Source organism: Ursus maritimus, unplaced genomic scaffold (genome assembly GCF_017311325.1).
Source record: "Ursus maritimus isolate PB19 unplaced genomic scaffold, ASM1731132v1 scaffold_24, whole genome shotgun sequence".
In the NCBI taxonomy this organism is placed as follows: Eukaryota; Metazoa; Chordata; class Mammalia; order Carnivora; family Ursidae; genus Ursus; species Ursus maritimus.
This window is the reverse complement of record NW_024424897.1, coordinates 45266550-45283859: the sequence shown is the minus strand read 5'-3', so window position 1 is coordinate 45283859 and position 17310 is coordinate 45266550. Positions and strand designations below refer to the sequence as shown.

Sequence of the window (17310 nt, the reverse complement as noted above, 5' to 3'; positions counted from 1 at the left end):
CTTCCTGGTGACAGTCCCGCATCTTCTATCCCCACAGCGTTCCCTCTCCTGACCCCTTTCCAACACAGTGCCTGCCTCTTTGCTGTTCCCTCCTGTTGAGGACAGGTAGGTTGCTGGGCCAAAAGCAGAAGCTGCCAGAACACAGCTCCATCTTCCGTTTTCTAAAGTCAGTGCGTGCCTCCCAGCAGGGGGCAGGGCAGGGCTGAGGAGAGAGACTGGAGAGCAGAAAGAGCCTTGGGGCCTGAGGACGAGGATACACCAGGGAGGTGGGGGGCCTCCAAGGGCTCCAAACCTGAGATGCCACGGCCAAGTGAGGCCTGGCAGCCTTCGAGAACTGTGCCGGGGTGTTCAAGCACCAGATCAGCAGTGAGGGGAAGGGGCGTACCCAGACAGGACCCCTCCCCAGTCGTGTGCTTCACATAGGGCTCCCGAGACCTCTGCAGGACCTTCAGGATCAGGGCCAGGGTGACCTCAGACGGCAAGAGGAGAGAGTGTGAGTGACGTCTCAGCTGGAGCTCCCCAGGAACAAAATTCACGTCTGAGAAATAATGCGATGTGTCCTTTTATGTATCCCTGAGTCTGGGGGCCCCGTCCCCACCTGCTCCGACAGCGCAGGGATACAGACCACAGGCAGGCCAGGACGGGGACTCCGGCTCCACCACTTCCGGGCTCTGTGGCCTCAGGCCTTAAGTAACTTAAGCTCTCAGCCTCAACTTCCTTCCTGTAAAATAGGGCTAACGAGAGACCCTGCCTGACCAGGGGCTTGGGAAGATTCAGGAAGACTGTGTTTCCAAGGGCCCAGCATGGTGCCTGGTACAGAGCAAGTACCCAGGGAGGGGTAACCTGCTACCTGGCAGTTTTGGTTTGTTTTTACTTTCCCTGCTGACCTGCACCTAATAAAGGATACCTGAAATACTTCAGAGTTCCCCTAAGCCACTTCCTTTTTTTTTTTTTTTTTTTTTTGAAGATTTTATTTATTCGACAGAGATAGAGACAGCCAGCGAGAGAGGGAACACAAGCAGGGGGAGTGGGAGAGGAAGAAGCAGGCTCATAGCGGAGGAGCCTGATGTGGGGCTCGATCCCATAAGGCCGGGATCACGCCCTGAGCCGAAGGCAAACGCTTAACCGCTGTGCCACCCAGGCGCCCCCCTAAGCCACTTCCTAATCCCTCTCTCCCTCTCAAACACACACACACATGCACGCACGCGGGTGCACACACAGCTCCCTTCCTCAGCACCCCCACCCCGGCCCCACTTCCCACTTCCCTTCCTGCAGTATGGCAGGGCTGGAAGGAACTCAGAGACTGCAGTTCAACTTCCTCATTTCACACAAATGGAAGCTGAGGTCCAGAGAGGGAAGGAACTGACCCAAGGTCGCACAGCAGTCAGAGGCAGGGCCAGGACCAGAACGCCCCGCTCCTGAGCCTCTCGGTCTGGGGGCCCTTCCTGCACATTCCTACCCATGTCCTTCCCTCCCTTTCCTCTTCTTTCCTGTTTAGCCTCCTCAGTAGATGGCTCCCTGAGGGTATCTCAGCCTCCTTTGCCATAGCCCCTAAGTCTGCAGAGGTCAGCGAAGGTCCCATTCCACCCTGGACTCTCTGAGGAATCTGACAAGGTCCTCCCCAATCTTCTCATCACCTGGGGTGCTGCTGGGAGTGTGAATGGACAGAGCTTTGGGGAATCCCTTGGAAGACTGGCCTCCCTCCCTGCGCTCTGCAACCCCAGCCCCCCACTCAGGTCTTGCCTCTCCAGCCCGGATGTTTGCCCAGCAGGTGGACCACACAGTCCTGCAGCCTGGGACAGTTCGGTTCTTCCTGTGGGTCCTGCTTCTCTGCGATCGCCACCCTCTCTGAGGACAGTGCTTTTCCCTGGACCATGGGCTGTGGCTGGGAAGACCTGGTAAGGACTTCCAGCATCAAAGCTGGAGGTGAGGTGATGCTGGTTTTGGACTGCTCTATTTTCCCACTCTACTAAGCTCTTGGGAAAGTGAAGAAGCCAGTTAGCTGCATTCCATTTCCTAACGGGAGTTAAAAACAAATACTATGCGTCCACGAAAGGCCCCACTCCACCACCAGAGGCCCGGCAGACAAGGCACACATTCGCACACGACTGCCTGGCAGGGGCTGGGAGCCCTCCCACCACACAGCTTTACCTCCAGGACCCTCCTCAGGGGCTCTCCGCCTCTACCGGCTGTGAAAAGAGCCAGCTGGCTGTTTGAGTGGCCCACCTATTTGAGTGAACTCCACCTCAATGGCCCTCTCTCCCTCCCGGGGGCTGGTTCTGCATGTCGCTTCCACATGCCCCACCCCTAGCTAGGCACACAGGAGGCACCGACTGAATACACTTGCTTCCATCAACAAATCAAGCAGCTGTTTGAAGGGAATGCCCATTCTGGTCTAGGATGGTGATCCCTCAAGGAAATGCCCAAACCATAGCTTTGCGGACTTTTCGGCTAAAACTGTTCAGTGACGGAAGAGTAGGAACGTGAACACGGGGTATGAAAGAATCTGCCTTCCTCGTAGGAGAGTGCGGGGTCTTGTTTGTAGTCTCATAATTAGTTTTCAAGTGGATGTGAATTATGCACTTAAACTATGTGGGTTTCTACTGATGTAACAATTACATGACATCATCTTCTTTTCCAAAAATCTTCAAGCAAAGTTGATACTTCGAGAAAATGGCCATGAAGCACTCGGGATTCGTGAGCCCCTGGAACAGCACTGGCCCAAGTTATGACATAGTTATTACATTTTCAGGTCTCCCAATTTCCCCTTAGCAATGAAACGTTCATTTCCCTGTTAGAACAGTGGTTCCTAACACTGTGGGGACCAGGGAGCCCTGTGAGAATTTGAGCTTTGGTCTCCCTCCCCCTAAAACGTAGAGCAGCTCATAAACTCAACATTTGGTGCGTAAACAACACGTTGCATATATCCACAGGGGTTCAAAGACTAACGTCCACATGAAAGACCCTGCTCAGTCTATCTCCCTTGCATCCCACAGCCCCAACACCACTGAGACAGAGAGAAACTGTTGCCAAGAGGTCAGAACTGCTGCTCATGGAGAAGAGAAGGGCAGAGCTCGTGGGACAGCCCCCAGGAACGGGCAAGGTGAGGGCTGCTGGGGCTTACCTGCGGTAGGGAGGACACTAAGCCATTCTGGAAAACCACTTACTGATCAAGGGCTTGCAACCCCACCTCCCTGGGAGTCTTCAAATTAAGATCGATCATTTCTTCCAGAACAGCTAAACCAGAAGGACCCACCCCATGTCCAGGGTCTACCAGGCCCCCTGCTCTCCACCATTCTCACCATAAACATTTCTCCGTTTACTTTCTTTCCCTTTGTTAGCACCCTTCTTCCTCTCATTTTCCTGACAGTTCCCCCACCCCCAACCTTCTCTTTTTTTCCTCTTCTCTGGCTCTGCCTTAGTCCAGCCAATGGCATCACCAGATTCCAAACAGAGGCACCAGGGGCTTTTCAACCACTGAGTAAGATGCTGTTGAACCCAGAGGCAGCCAGATGGATGAGATGACCTCAGAAGGTGCCTTCCACCAAGCGTCCAGCCCCCATATCCCAGAAACCTGGGGTTTCTAGAAAATCAATCACACCAGTGCTAGGAGTACTATTCTGGAGAATGGCCTGAGGAGCCGTGGAGACCTAGTGGTCCTTGACACTACTAAATCCCGAAGGTGTGGTGAAGTGCTTGGGCCCCCCAACTCCTCCAACGAGCCATTCTCCTCACCTTGTAGGATGGGGTCTCCGTGCCTGGGTTCTCGGCCTGTACAACGACGTAGGCGTGTAAGAAGTTGGAGGCAATCATATCTGGGACAAACGGTGTGTTTTCTTCTTGGAAGATGATGGCCACAATGTCATTCCCAATATGTCTCTTTCTCTGGAGCTAAACAAAAAGTGGTCCATTGTTATAAGCCAGCTAGGAACATCCTGAAAACAGACTAGATCTATATAGGTAATTCCTCATTATTCTATCTTTATACAGAAACGCTGAAACTCTGAGACAGAGCTCTCCAGGGGAGCTTCCCCGCCCCAGTCTTCAGAAGCCACCAAAAAGAAAAAAAGCGGGGAAGACGCTTACGACGTTTGGTAGAGGCTCGCGAGCACGTTACTGACCTGTGCAACACGCAGAGCCCTGACGCAGGACTCAGGGAGAAGAGTTAAAGGGTGAGGAATGGGTTTTGCCCTGGCAAAGCCTGTAATGGATCTGGAAGAGACACAAGTGTTCTCACTCTGAGAACAGTAACGAAGGCACGAGCCAGCACGAGCTGCAGCAGCTGCCACACACAAAGCGTCTGGCACTCTGGGGGCAGAGAGGAGGGCAAAATCAGAGGCCTGCTGCTAACCTGAGAAGGCTTCCTGGAAGAGGAGACTGGCGGGGGGGGGAGCAGTGCTTGATGGAAATGTGGATGAGCAGGGATGAGTGGGCAGGTCACTCCATACCAGAGGGAAGAAGAGCCACACTTAGAGAAAGAGGGCAACCCAGGGGTGCCTGTGTGGCGCAGTCGTTAAGCGTCTGCCTTCGGCTCAGGCCGTGACCCCAGGCTCCTGGGATCGAGCCCCACATCGGGCTCCCTGCTCCGCTGGGAGCCTGCTTCTTCCTCTCCCACTCCCCCTGCTTGTGTTCCCTCTCTCACTGGCTGTCTCTCTCCCTGTCAAATAAATAAATAAAACCTTTTAAAAAAAAAAAGAAGAGAAAGAGAAAGAGAAAGAGAAAGAAAAGAAAAGAAAAGAAAAGAAAAGAAAAGAAAAGAAAAGAAAAGAAAAAAGGCAACCTGGTTTGGCAGAGGTCACGGGAGAGAAATCCAAGCCTGACTCAGTGTCTCAAACTGGGCCCGGTGTTTTCACAGGTGCTCTCAATCACCAAGGGCCTACTACTGTGGTCAGGAACCATGCTGTACTGTTCACATGCATGTCTTCAAATACTGGGGCCATGGAGTCCTGGCTAGGTGATTACCTACGAGTTTGTTCCTTGATTAAGCACCTAAGGCATGCAGGCCCTACGTTTCACATTGAGTCTTATTTACGGATCACTGCTATGGACCGAGCCCCATGCTGGGCACTTTTACACAAACTGTCTCACTTACCCCACCCGCCTCCTCCCATTTCTTGGGAGCAGAAAATTAGTATTTATTCAGTCCTTGCAGAGAACCAAGCTCTGTGTAGTTCCCACTGAATATGGGGGAGACTGAAAGAGAGCCCCAGGCTGGGGCAGGGGGGCGAGGAGGCCATGAGGGAACAGAGACAAAGGTGAAACGTGGAGAGAAAACCTACTTCGGATTCAAAAGGAATCCTGCTCCCATTCGTTTCTGGAACATTCAGTGGTTATTTTAGAGCCAAATCACAGTCTCATTTGCCAATTTCCTTTTTCCCTAAGAAGCCAGGCACTATGTTTACAGTATTACATCTGTGTTCCCTCCTCAAACAGGAATGGGTCAGAGTGTGGGGAAGAGCCTACCTTCCTTTCTGAGTTTCCCAGAGACTGAAAAGGCACAAAGAGTGGGAGGGGGCAGATGGTGCAGCAGCCAGGCCTCAGCTGCTGGTTTCAGGGCTCACAGAGAAAAGAGCCGGGCCACCCTGGGGACAGCCGCTCTCAGAAGCATTAAATGAGAGAGAGGGCAGGAAAACGCTGGACGCGGAGGTCTCATCCAGGCCCCCTGGTTGAGGTGAAGGCTGAACTCCTGCCCAAGAGCGCCGAGGGGGGGGTCCTGCCACCCACCACTGGGGCAGGAAGGAGGGCAACGGGCAGGAAGGACGCCTGCCACAAACCAGGCACCGTACTGAGCCCTACCTTAAGAACCTTCTGTGACGCCCACAGTGAGCCTCTGACTTAGGTGTTACAGCTGAGAACGTGAGGCCACAAAGCTAACCAGCTTGCCCGGAGTCACATGACCCCGAGTGGCAGAGCTGGCGTCAAGCTGCTACTTGCAGACGCCATCGTGTCCTCCCCATCAACACCGTCCATGTGCAGGGCACTTGGACTCTGCTCCCAGCTCTGCCCCTGATCAACTGCGACACAGGCTTTTAACCACGCTGAGCTGCAGGGTCCCCACCGGTCGGAGCGGAACCACCAGGAGCCCTGTCCTGCCTCCCACACCAGGTGCTGACGTGCAGCCTGGGTGAGACAGCGCAGTGGAACAGACTGGCCTCTGGATTATGAAAATGGGGAGGGGGCCCCAGCCCCTCAAGTACCCAAGACAAGAAGCAGGCTTGCACCTCACACGCCCCACGCTCCCAATGCCGTCCCGAACCAGGTTACCTGCTGGGCATCTCCTTCGGTAAACGGCAGCTTTGTGGAGACGTGAAACATGATCTCCCTGTCCCGGAATATTGTGTACACGGATTCCACCCCCGTCTGTCCGTGGGTCACATCCAGGCCTCCTCGGAAACTGTCAGTGAAACAGGGCACGAGCAGGGAGGGAGAGAGTGTGAGGAGAAGTCGGCTATGAGAATACGGGGGCAGGAGAAGGAATGAGAAGACACAGAACGATGTGCACAGTGCAGGTAGGTCTGCGCTCCGGAGCCCCCCCGAAGCTCTGTTATTTAAAGACAAAGGCAGAACACCCACGCGGTCAGTGGGAAAGGAGGTCACCCATCCGCAATCCCAGGACGAATGCCAACCCTGGTGCCAGTGGCCCCCACGGCTGGGGCCATCAAGGGCAAGCAGCCGTCCTGTGGGGAGCATCGAGAGTCAGCCTGAAGAGGTGACCGATGCTGGATTTCCACCCAGCCAGTCCCTCGTGTGCAGACCCAGCCACAGCAGCACCCAACTTAGCGGCGTCCAAGGAGCCCCTCTCCGGTTAGCTCCTCAGAGGCAGGGAAGAGAAGCACTAAGACACTGGGTGGGCCACCCCTCTTCCTCTACAGACATGTGGCTCCCGGCCATGGGTCACATTCTTCAGCAAGGGGAGGAGGATGCAGGTTCCTTGAAGAAAATGAAATAAAGCAGACCCTGGATGTCAGTCCCCACAAGCACTGTCACACAGGCCAGGAAATGTGCTCAGCCCGGCATGGCGGAAGCTCTCCAGGCCAGGAGTCAGGCGCCCTGGGTGCTGCCGCACTTCTGTCATGACGTCAGCTCATTACCTCGGGCATGTCACTAAATCTGTCTTAATCTGCCTCGGTTTCCTTCCTCTACATGATACAGGGCTAGAAGTCCATGATCTCTGGGTTCCTCCTGGTTTTAATGGCCTCTATTTTATCTATTCTAAGGCACAGCTTTTCTCATAGTTTAACATCTCGGAAGTCAGGATGTATCTTACAACGATGGCAACTCCAAGGGGATGGAAGGTGGCATGAACAAGACCCTAAGGACTCCCCATGCTGACTCCACGGGCGGCTTAGCTGCCTCACGTACAAGACCCACCTGAACCCCTTAACAACCTGGTGGCGTCAGCACTACCTTCACCTCCCTTTTACAGATGAGGAAACTGAGGCTTTCAGGGCTTAACTCGCTTGTTCAAAGACACAGAGCCAGTAAGCAGTGGAGGTGGGACTTTGACCCATGTGTGATTGACTCCAGTTGGCAGGGATGACCTTGGAGGGGGAGGAAGACAGAGGAAGAGAGGGGAAGAAGGGGAGAAGAGAAGGGAGTGGAGGAAGGAAGTAATTACTGAACACCTACTACACGCCAGGCCCAGAGCTGGGCACGTTCGCACGTGATAGGGGAGTCTGTCAATTTGGCTGCTGAAGCAGGGGATCCTTGGAGCTCAGCTGTGTGCCAGCCACGAAGCATGGAACAGGCTGGCCAGGCCTGAAGGCCCTGCTCAAATGTTGCCTTTGTCAAGGGAAATCAAGGGCCAGAGTTCTCTAAGCAACAGTCCCAATATTCTTTCTCTCCCCTTAGAGAACCAGAGACTACTGCATTACTATATTTCCACCAGCTCTTCGTTATCCATTCTTTTTGTGTATTATCTGAAATGGTCCACTTCCCCCCAAACCGCACAGGGCCCTCCTTCTTGAAGGCCTGGCAGGTGAGTGACAGAGACGGTAGATTCATTTCCCTCTTGGTCTGAGCAGTTTCGTCATGCATCACAAGGCCAATATCAGCGCCATTCAGATAATGTGCCATTCCGGATTGTCCCCACGTCACCCGTCTCCTTAGGAATGCAGGTGAATGTTGACCACTTGCTAGAAAATGATCCCCATGTTTCTTGTTTTTACCTCTCACATACCCCTGAGACTCAGCTGTTGCCCCTGTCCCTTACTCTAGGCTTTCACCAGTAGGGCCGGAGCCATCCCTTGGCTGAAACTTACCCTTTGAAATCCTGCAGTGTGATCGTGTCCCCCAAAAGGTCCAAGAATTCCTTGAAAGCTGGGCTCTCCTCATTGTTCCCAAACAGTTCCTCCTCCAGGGTCTGAAAGAGAAACAGAATCAGGGGTAAGAGTCAGAAAATCCTTCTTGATACCAAGGGAAGGAACGTGGTTGTCCAGCTACCTGGTCCTTTCCTTCCTTTCTCCCCACCCCCCAACACATTTGCCAACCAGTGACTCTGCTTGACTGGAGGAAGGACAAACAGAAGCTCACTCAGCAGAGCCGGAACTTCAGGGCTGGTGAATGACAACTTGCTATCTCAACAAAGACTGCTGGTCAGTACAAAAGGCAAGGCTGAAGCAAAGAGTTCTTAGATTTGATACCAAAACCCATTCCATAAATGAAAAATTAATAGTTGGACTCTGACAAGGGACTAGTATCTAGAATACATGAAGAACTCTCAAAACGCAGTAGTAATCAACGTCATAATGACACACCACTTCACATTCCCTTGGTGTTTATAATCAAAAACAAAGACAAGAACTGATGGTGAGGGGCACCTGGGGGGCTCAGTCAGTTGAGTAGAGGACTCCTGATTTCAGCTCAGGTTATGGTCCTGGGATCAAGCCCCGTGTCAGGCTCCAAGCTCGGGGGGAGTCTGCTTGAGGATTTTTCTCCCTCCCCCTCCCCCAGCTTGCTCTCTCTCTCTCAAAATAAATAAATAAATAAAGAAAGAAAGAAAGAAAGAACTGCTGGTGAGGATACAGAAAAGTCAGAAGGCTCATACGCTGCTGGTGGGAATGTAAAACGGTGCTGTCTCTTTGGAAAACAGTCTGGCAGTTCTTCAAAAGGCTAAGCATAGAGTTACCATATGGCCCAGCAATTCTACTCCTAAGAATATATCCAAGAAAAATGAAAACGTAAGTCCACACAAAAACTTGCACATGAGTGTTAAAAGCAGCATTATTCATAACAGCCCAAAAGTGGAAACAACCATAATGTCTTTCAAATGACAAATGGATAAACGAAATGTGGTATGTCCATACAATATATAATTCTGCCATCAAAGGAATGCAGGACTGACTCATAGTACAACATGGATGAACCTTGAAAACATGTTAAGCAAAAGAAATCAGACATAAAAGACCACATATTATGATTATTGCATTTACATGAAGTATCCAGAACAGCCAAATCCCTACAGAAAGTAGATTTGTGATGACGGGAGCTGGAGAATGGTGATGGAGTGACTGCTAACAGGTATGGGGTTTTCTTGGGGGTTGATGAAAATTTTCTGGAGTTAGATAGTGGTGATGGTTTCACAACTCTGTGAATACACTCCAAACCACTGAATCGTACACTTGATTGAGATCTAATTCTCAAATCGTTGTGAATCATATTAAATGTGAGTTACACCTCAATAAAGCTGTTATAAAAGTTTTTGAACGGTAAAAAAAAAAAAAAATCCAATTAGAAAATGGTCAGAAGAGGGGCACCTGGCTGGCTGAGTAGGTGAAGCGTGCAACTCTTGATGTCAGGGTTGTGAGTTCAAGCCCCACGTTTGGTGTAGAGATTACTTAAAAATAAAATCTTTAGGGGCGCCTGAGTGGCACAGCGGTTAAGTGTCTGCCTTCGGCTCAGGGTGTGATCCCGGCGTTGTGGGATCGAGCCCCACATCAGGCTCTTCCGCTATGAGCCTGCTTCTTCCTCTCCCACTCCCCCTGCTTGTGTTCCCTCTCTCGCTGGCTGTCTCTATCTCTGTCAAATAAATAAATAAAATCTTTAAAAAAAAGAAAAAGAAATGGTTAAAAGACGTGAGCAGTCATTTCACCCAAAGAGATATATACAGATGGCACGTGAAAAGATGCTCCACACCATTAGTCGCCATTAGAGAAACACAAACTGAAACCACAATGAGACATCACTACACATGTATCAGAATAGCTGAAATTAAACGCTGGTGAGGATGCAGAAGGAATGGATCACGCATACATTGCCGGTAGGAGCGCAAAATGGAACAACACTCTAGAGAACAGTTCAGCAGCTTCTTACAAAACTCAACATGTAATAAACCCAGCATACGCTCCTCAGCATTTAACCCAGAGACAAGAAAACTTATGTTCACCCCAAAACCTACATACATATTCATAGCAGCTTTATTCATAATAGCCCCAAACTGGAAACCACCCAGCTATCCCTCACAGGGTGACTAGTTAAACAGACCATAGTATATGTATACCATGGAATACTACACAGCCATGAAAAAGAAATGAACCCTACTGATACACTTAAGAACTTGGATGAATCTCCCTGAATGGGAAAAAGAGCCAATATCCAAAAGTTATATAGTGTATGATTCCATTTATGTAACATTTTTGAAATGACAGAATTTTAGAAAGTGGAGAATACATTAGTGGTCACCAGGGCTCAGGGACTGGAGGTGGGAAGGGATGAGGGAGGCAAGAGGGAGGTGGGCATGTTTATGAAAGGACACACAAGGGATCCTTGTGTTGGTGGACTTCTGTATCTTGACTATGAAGCTTACACATATAATAAAATTATATGTAACAAAATACACACACACACACACACACACACACACACGCCCTGATGATCACATGTAAAACTGGGGAAGTCTGAATAAGATCTGAGGATTGTATCAGTGTCAATACCCTGGCTGTAATTTTGCACTGCAGTTTTACAAGACATTACCTTTGGGGAAAACTGGGCAAAGGGTACACAGGAGCTCTCTGTATTATTTCCTATAAATACATGCCAATCTACAAATATCCAGAAATTAAAAGTTTAATAATTAAAAAAAGGTAGAAAGCAAAGCTGAAAACAGTAGTAGGCTCTGCACTTGTGACAGGCTTCAAACAGGGTGTGGCCCTGCCTGATAAGCAGGCTCTGCCCACTGTGGCGGGATGGCCAAACAGCCAATAGCTCTGCAAACATCCACAGACAGCAATTAACAGCTGCAGATGACACAGGAGAGTCCAGTGTCCAGTGTCCAGTTCAAGGAGAAAGTCTCTAATGGGTGACTCTTTAATATCTCCTTAACACCTGCTTTATCGCAAAAAAAGAGTCGATCCCAGGTTCCAGGCCTTCAACAGGCAACAGAATCTGGCCAGATTTCAATAACTTTACTCATTTTTATAGTATTTGTTTTTAGAATTACCTTTATTTCATGCAAGGGATACTGATTTTCTAATTAGAGTAGTGATATAAAATTTCCTTTAAACAATGGACTTAAGGTGGAAAAAAAAACTTTTTAAGGAAAACGTTAGGTGGTTAATAGTATAGGTGTGATAAAAAGTGTAACGGAGGCAAATGGTAGAAAATATCATCTTGGATTCATCTGCGAATGTCTGAAGTTTGGGAAACACAGCCCTCTAGCAGGGTCAGCAAACTATGGCCCAAGGGCCACATCCAGCCTGCTGCTTTATAAATAAAGTTTTATTAGAACACAGCCAGGACAGTTCACTTAGTTTTGTCTACAGCTGCTTTTGCACCACAAAGGCAGGCTTGGGTAGTTGCAACAGAGGCAGTACAGCTCATGAAATCTGCAGTATTAACTCCCCGGCCGTTCGCAGAACGTGTGCTGATCTGTATGTATCTGTAGCATGCCGCAAAGGCATCACAACTCTGACCCAGCATGCCGTTTACCCCAGGCCATGAGCCCAGAGTGTGGGAGAACAGCTGCTTCCGGTGACAGACGTCGTCTCCTGGGGAAGCAGTCCAGCTTCTCCACTGCAGCGTGCAGCTCTCTCTAGGATTTACACACAGCCTGGTACTAGCATTGTCTTTATTTTTACACTGGCCATGAGTCTGACCATGCACTCAGGGAGGGGGTCTCAGTCATCACTGTGCCTGACAAACAGGAGAATTAGAGGGGACTTTTTATATCCTAAGAACAGCATAGAACTTTCATGCAACAAATGCTCATATTAACTGCCCCACGGATGTAAGTTTGCAAAACAATAACTCTTTAAAAAGTTTTTTAAAAAAGACTTCTGTCTCCCTATGCACCTCCACCGAGGTCAGCAGCATCAGGTAAACGAACAACACACGGACCCCTCTCCGAGGCGGCTGGTTAGCGTTCAGTAATTATAATTTTGCGGGAACAGTGGATTGTAATCACCTTATGAGATCCACTATGGCAAATTTCACAAGCAAAAACTTTAATTAGGGGGGTTATGTTAGCAGAGCTGTACAAAATAAATATGCAATATGTAAAAATAATTAGAGCGGCTACCTGAATAATCTCCCTTCAATTATAAGATTCATCTGTGTTGGCCTCTCAGCTCCTAAACTCTTCACTTAATTAGAATGTTCTTAAGCAAACACATGTCTCGTGTGGTCTAATATCTTCAGACAAGGAAGTCAGCTATCAGCTAGCCAAGAAACACATCATCATGCAAAAAAAAACCAGATAATATTGAAAGACACTATCGACCAACCTACCATAAGACCATCAAAACTTTTATCCGTTAATTCACACAACAAAAAGTTATTGAGTGTATTTCCATAAAATCACCCTACTAGGCTCTTGGATGATACCAAGATGAAACTGGTGAGGAACCTTCTAGGTGAGGAAACACGGGTGTGTCCAGCAGACCACTTCTCAGGATGTTAATACGTGTCCATGGTAGGCAAGATGGGAAGTTTGTGGTCAAATAAGTATGGGAAACACTGAGTTCAACAAAGTTATGTGAGCTCTTTACCTTGGGGGCTCTCAGAGCCTTTAAAATGTCTCACACAACCGCCCCCACCCCCACGAGTCATTTGTTCACAGAGTACCCGCCAGACTAGCGTCTCACGGAACACACTTTGAGAAACACTATTCTGACCAACTAACCCCAAAGCAGCATAGAAGTGCTACGAGAGACAGAGGAGGGCGAGCAGTAGTGTACCGGTAAATTTTAACAACCAGCTTTCCAAAGAGGGAAAACAGAAGCCCTGGTTTGCACAATTCCATGGTGTAAATACTTCCGCCATGGCCAATTTCAAGCAACCAGCACGACATCGTGAACGCAGAGCTAGGAAGAGACGCACGCGATGTTCCAGCAATCTAAGGAAGTTCGGGGAGAACAAGCTAATTCCTAGCTGGGAGAAGGGCTGGCAAGGAGAAAGCAGCTTGTGCTAATCCTTCCCTCGACCCCGTCTGACTTTTCTGCGACAGCAGCCCATAGCGCAGTACAAGCTGAGGTAGCAGGAGGAGTCAGAAGATGCTGTGTGGAAACTGACATTGTTGTTTAAAGGCTGTGCAGGCCTTCTAGTGAGGAGCAGCCCACTGTGAAGATTCTGTCACCTCCAGCCTCATTCATCTCTGAAATGCGACTGTTGTGTTCAGCATGTGTAAGAACCTCGCACAGGGCTCCTGTGCTTGGGGGAGGCGAAGAGGGAGTCCCCGGAGAGAAACCCCAGGGTACCGTGACCGGTATGGATTCGGGATGCTTACCTGCCTGGCTTTTTGATAAATGACCCCAAACTTGAATGTGTTGTTGACATCGTGCTCGTCATAGGACACAATCATCTGGGAGGCCTGGAAAAATGGAGAGAGAAAGAATCAGACTGTTCATTAACTTAGAGACAAGTGAGTGAGCAAACGGGAGGGAAAGCACCCATGCTGGTGAAGAAGAATACACCCCCTGGTGTGAGACATCACGCAGGTGCAGGGAGGCCAGTTCCCAGACCCCAGCGCCCCCGGGGCGGCCACACCTCTGCAACCCCATTCCATTCCCACCCAGATGTGCCAGCGAAGGCCTGGGCACACAGGGCGTCCAGCAGGACTCAAGGAATGGACTCACCCCAGTGTTTTACCTGTGCTGTAAAAAGTGAAGGACCCCGAAACCGGTCAGTGCGGAGGACGCTGCCTCTAATTACCTCTGCAGTATGATTTTGAGCAAGGCACTGCTCATGCCCAGACTTCAATCCCCCTTTATCCATAAAGTGAGGGGCCTCTAAGGAGGGACATACAAAATGCAAAGGGGGGGAGAACCCTAACCACTGGTTCCCTTTAGTTTTCTATTGTGCCTCAGTGTTGGTGTCCAGGGCTCAGAAACACTAAACTCTGTTTCTTGAATCCACTGCTTTTGCCTGGACAGCTTCGAGTGAGCCACTTTACTTCTCTGGGCCTCAGTTTTCTCAACCAGTAAATGGAGATGTGTGGTTGTGAAGATTCAGGAAGACCAGGCACATAAAGTGCTGAGCACAGAGCAGCTATCGCCATCATCATCCTCAACATCGATGTCACCCTCCAGAAAGATCAGAGCTGAACCAGCTTGTTCGGGAAGAGGAGACGCAGCCGTTATTGGGATAGTGTCTTCAGTAAAAAGGAGGGATCTGACCATGTGCTACCCAGAAGAACAAACAAGGCAGGACTGGTTGGCTGGAATACGAGACCCAAATGAGGCTTTCAGCTGCCCAAGGAAATGGGCACTTCTCTGCTCCCCTGGGAAGAGCACTGCTGCCCAGCTCGAGGGAGACCCCCGCCCACATGGAATGGTCAAGGGTGCAGAGCAGCTGCCCTGCCAGGGAACAGGCATCCAGCCATGGAGACCCTCCAAAGAATGTTCTACACTCAGTGAATTTTAAACACACACACACACACACACACACGCACACACCACTCAGCCAGATTAACACCCCAGCCGGACTAAGGAATCCTTCAAATACAGAAAACGTGAAAATACAGCTGCTCTTTCATTATTACCAGAACTGGAGGCTTTCCAAGTCACAGAACCGTGCAGAGGAGAGTCACCGGCTTCTCTCAGTGGACAGGATTTCATGATAAAAACTGCAAACTTGCAGTTAAGTAAGGCCTTTATGACGGGGGTTTAATGTTTGGTTAAACCTTACTAATTCAGCTTTAATTATAAAGGGAAGGGCGGTCTGAATTAAAGAAAATGTTCCATGGTGGGCAGCTTATCACTGGTGACAGCCTACAGATGCCCAGGGGGTGTCCGAGGGAGGGGGCTCTGGCACATTCCCTGTGCAGGAGAGGACCCTGCCATTAGCTCAGCCACGGCACAGGGATGAACGGTGTCAAGCACAATCATGAACATTCAAGCCACTTGTTCCTGGGGGTGCTGGACGTCTCGGCCAGGACAGGGCCTCTTCCCCACCAAACATTTCACCTCGATGTGCCTCGCTACCGGAAGTGGGGCGCAGGGAACGGACCGAGCAGCCCCAGCAAGCCTTGGCTGCCACAGTGCTGGCGGGCAGTGCGAGCTCGGGAGCACAGCTCTGCTTCTACTCCCGGCTCTCCAGGCCCTGCAGGCTCATGAAGACGGGCTCTCTTCCCGTGGCCAATTTAAAGCAATTCACTGTCCATGAGTGATTTAAGTCCTGTCATGCCATAATTGTTCCTGAGTGGGCTTGTTGGTTTGTTTTGTTATTATTGCTCCCTGCCCACCCGCACTCCCACAACACAACTGGGGTCAAGTCCAGGCCAATCCTAAGGAAACCAATAACAGAGAACCAGCCCCTTTATTAACTAGGGCCGCGCAGCGGCTTGTAAGGCCTCAGAGCTGCAGTAACACTGGCAATGGGGAGCCACGATCTGGCCTTTTATTTCTTAGCGGGGTTCTTCCCCCCTCACACCTCCATGATGGCAGACCAGATCTGCACTGACCCTCCAGCTACAGGCAGATTCACTCCCCGCCCCAGACGGGCTTCAGGGAAGTACAACCAGAGTAAGGGGGAGAGGTCACAACATTGCAACCCTCGGCCACCTCCACAACAGATGGGGACCAATTCCGGTGGGTCTCTCCCCAGGCATGGCCAAGGACAGGTTCCCAGTGGACCCGTTTGCAAAGGGGTGAGCAGGGAGAGGGGGAGACATGGAGGTTTATTAGAGACCCCACACAACCCCACCAAGATGCCCAGAACATCCCGCAGAGCTACAGGTATGCAAATCCGTGCTAAGGTACAGAGCCCTGCAAGGGGAGGAGGGGAAGGTCCTTACCTTGGGGTACAGGACAGGGTTGAATTTCAGCCCCACAGCGTCATCACAGAAAGCCTAAGCAGGAAGAAAGAGACACACTGTTCAGGGGCCATTTCCACTGAAAATATCTGGGCTCCTCTGCCCACCAGGAGAAAGAGCACAAGAGGGCCGGACCTGCAGGGTCAGAAGGCCTGGGGCTGAACCCTAGATCTGTTGCTCACTAAGGAGCGGCCAGGAAAGCCAACTCACCTTCCCGGGGTTTCCTGATAAAGTGAAGCCACGGAGGGCATTTGGCCCAATTCTGCTTGGCATTCCCGCTCCCAACATGTGGGTCCAACCCAAATGACCATCCTTCTCACCCCACTTTGCTGACTCAGTTCTCAAGTTCCCAGTATCCCAGAGCAGAGACATGGGTCCCTCCACCAGCAGATGGACAGCACCTTGCTCAAGGGGGGCCTCTGTCTGGACCAACAGCCTGGCCATCCTCTGGCCCAGCTCTCCTCTGCTATGAAGTCCTCCTGGGCCACCCCACCCCTTCCACCTCTCAGGTCCTATGCACTCTCCATAGCCAGCCCTGTCTTTCCATTTTTCTGGTCCCCTGAACCAACCCCTGAACTCAGGGGCAGAGACCATGAGCAGCCTCAGCTGTGAGGAAGAGATGGGAGGTTGTAGGGAAGATGAGGGCATCTCCCAATACCCTCCACCCCATCTACGCAGTCAAGGGCCAAAGAGTACGGTGGCCTTCCACCCGTCCAAGGGCAGGACAAGGCTGCACCCCCACCCCAGCCCTGGGCTAAAAGAGGAAGCCAGCTTCTCACAGGGGTCGGCTGTTACCTTTGCAATCTGAGGGACGCTGGGCAACTTGCTGAGTCCTGCCAAGGGGATCCGCTCATGCACTGTCTTCACTTTGGACCTGCACGTGTGAATGAGGGTGAGAAAAGGGTGTCCACGAGAAAGGGAATCCATTAGCAAAGGGGCTGAGATCACGCCAGACCACAAGACACACTCGCTTCGTGTCTCCCTGGGTCAGATCTGCCGCATTTCACCCAACCTGGGAGCTGGGCGCCACACTCGAATGGTGGGAAACGGAGGCTTGTCATTAC

General features: G+C 50.7%; 1 protein-coding gene across 1 annotated transcript in view; it reads right to left on the bottom strand.

Moving 5' to 3' along the window:
* The window catches only part of RAP1GAP2 (RAP1 GTPase activating protein 2), a 179191-nt gene that overhangs the window by 24398 nt on the left and 137483 nt on the right, over positions 1–17310 (bottom strand). Inside the window, exons 9-14 of the mRNA XM_008695268.2 lie at positions 17042–17120; positions 16229–16282; positions 13721–13804; positions 8262–8362; positions 6265–6394; positions 3736–3891 (exon numbers count right to left, since the gene is read on the bottom strand). Of these exons, the coding sequence (XP_008693490.2) occupies positions 3736–3891; positions 6265–6394; positions 8262–8362; positions 13721–13804; positions 16229–16282; positions 17042–17120 (604 nt within the window). The remainder of the gene's footprint in view (positions 1–3735; positions 3892–6264; positions 6395–8261; positions 8363–13720; positions 13805–16228; positions 16283–17041; positions 17121–17310) is intronic.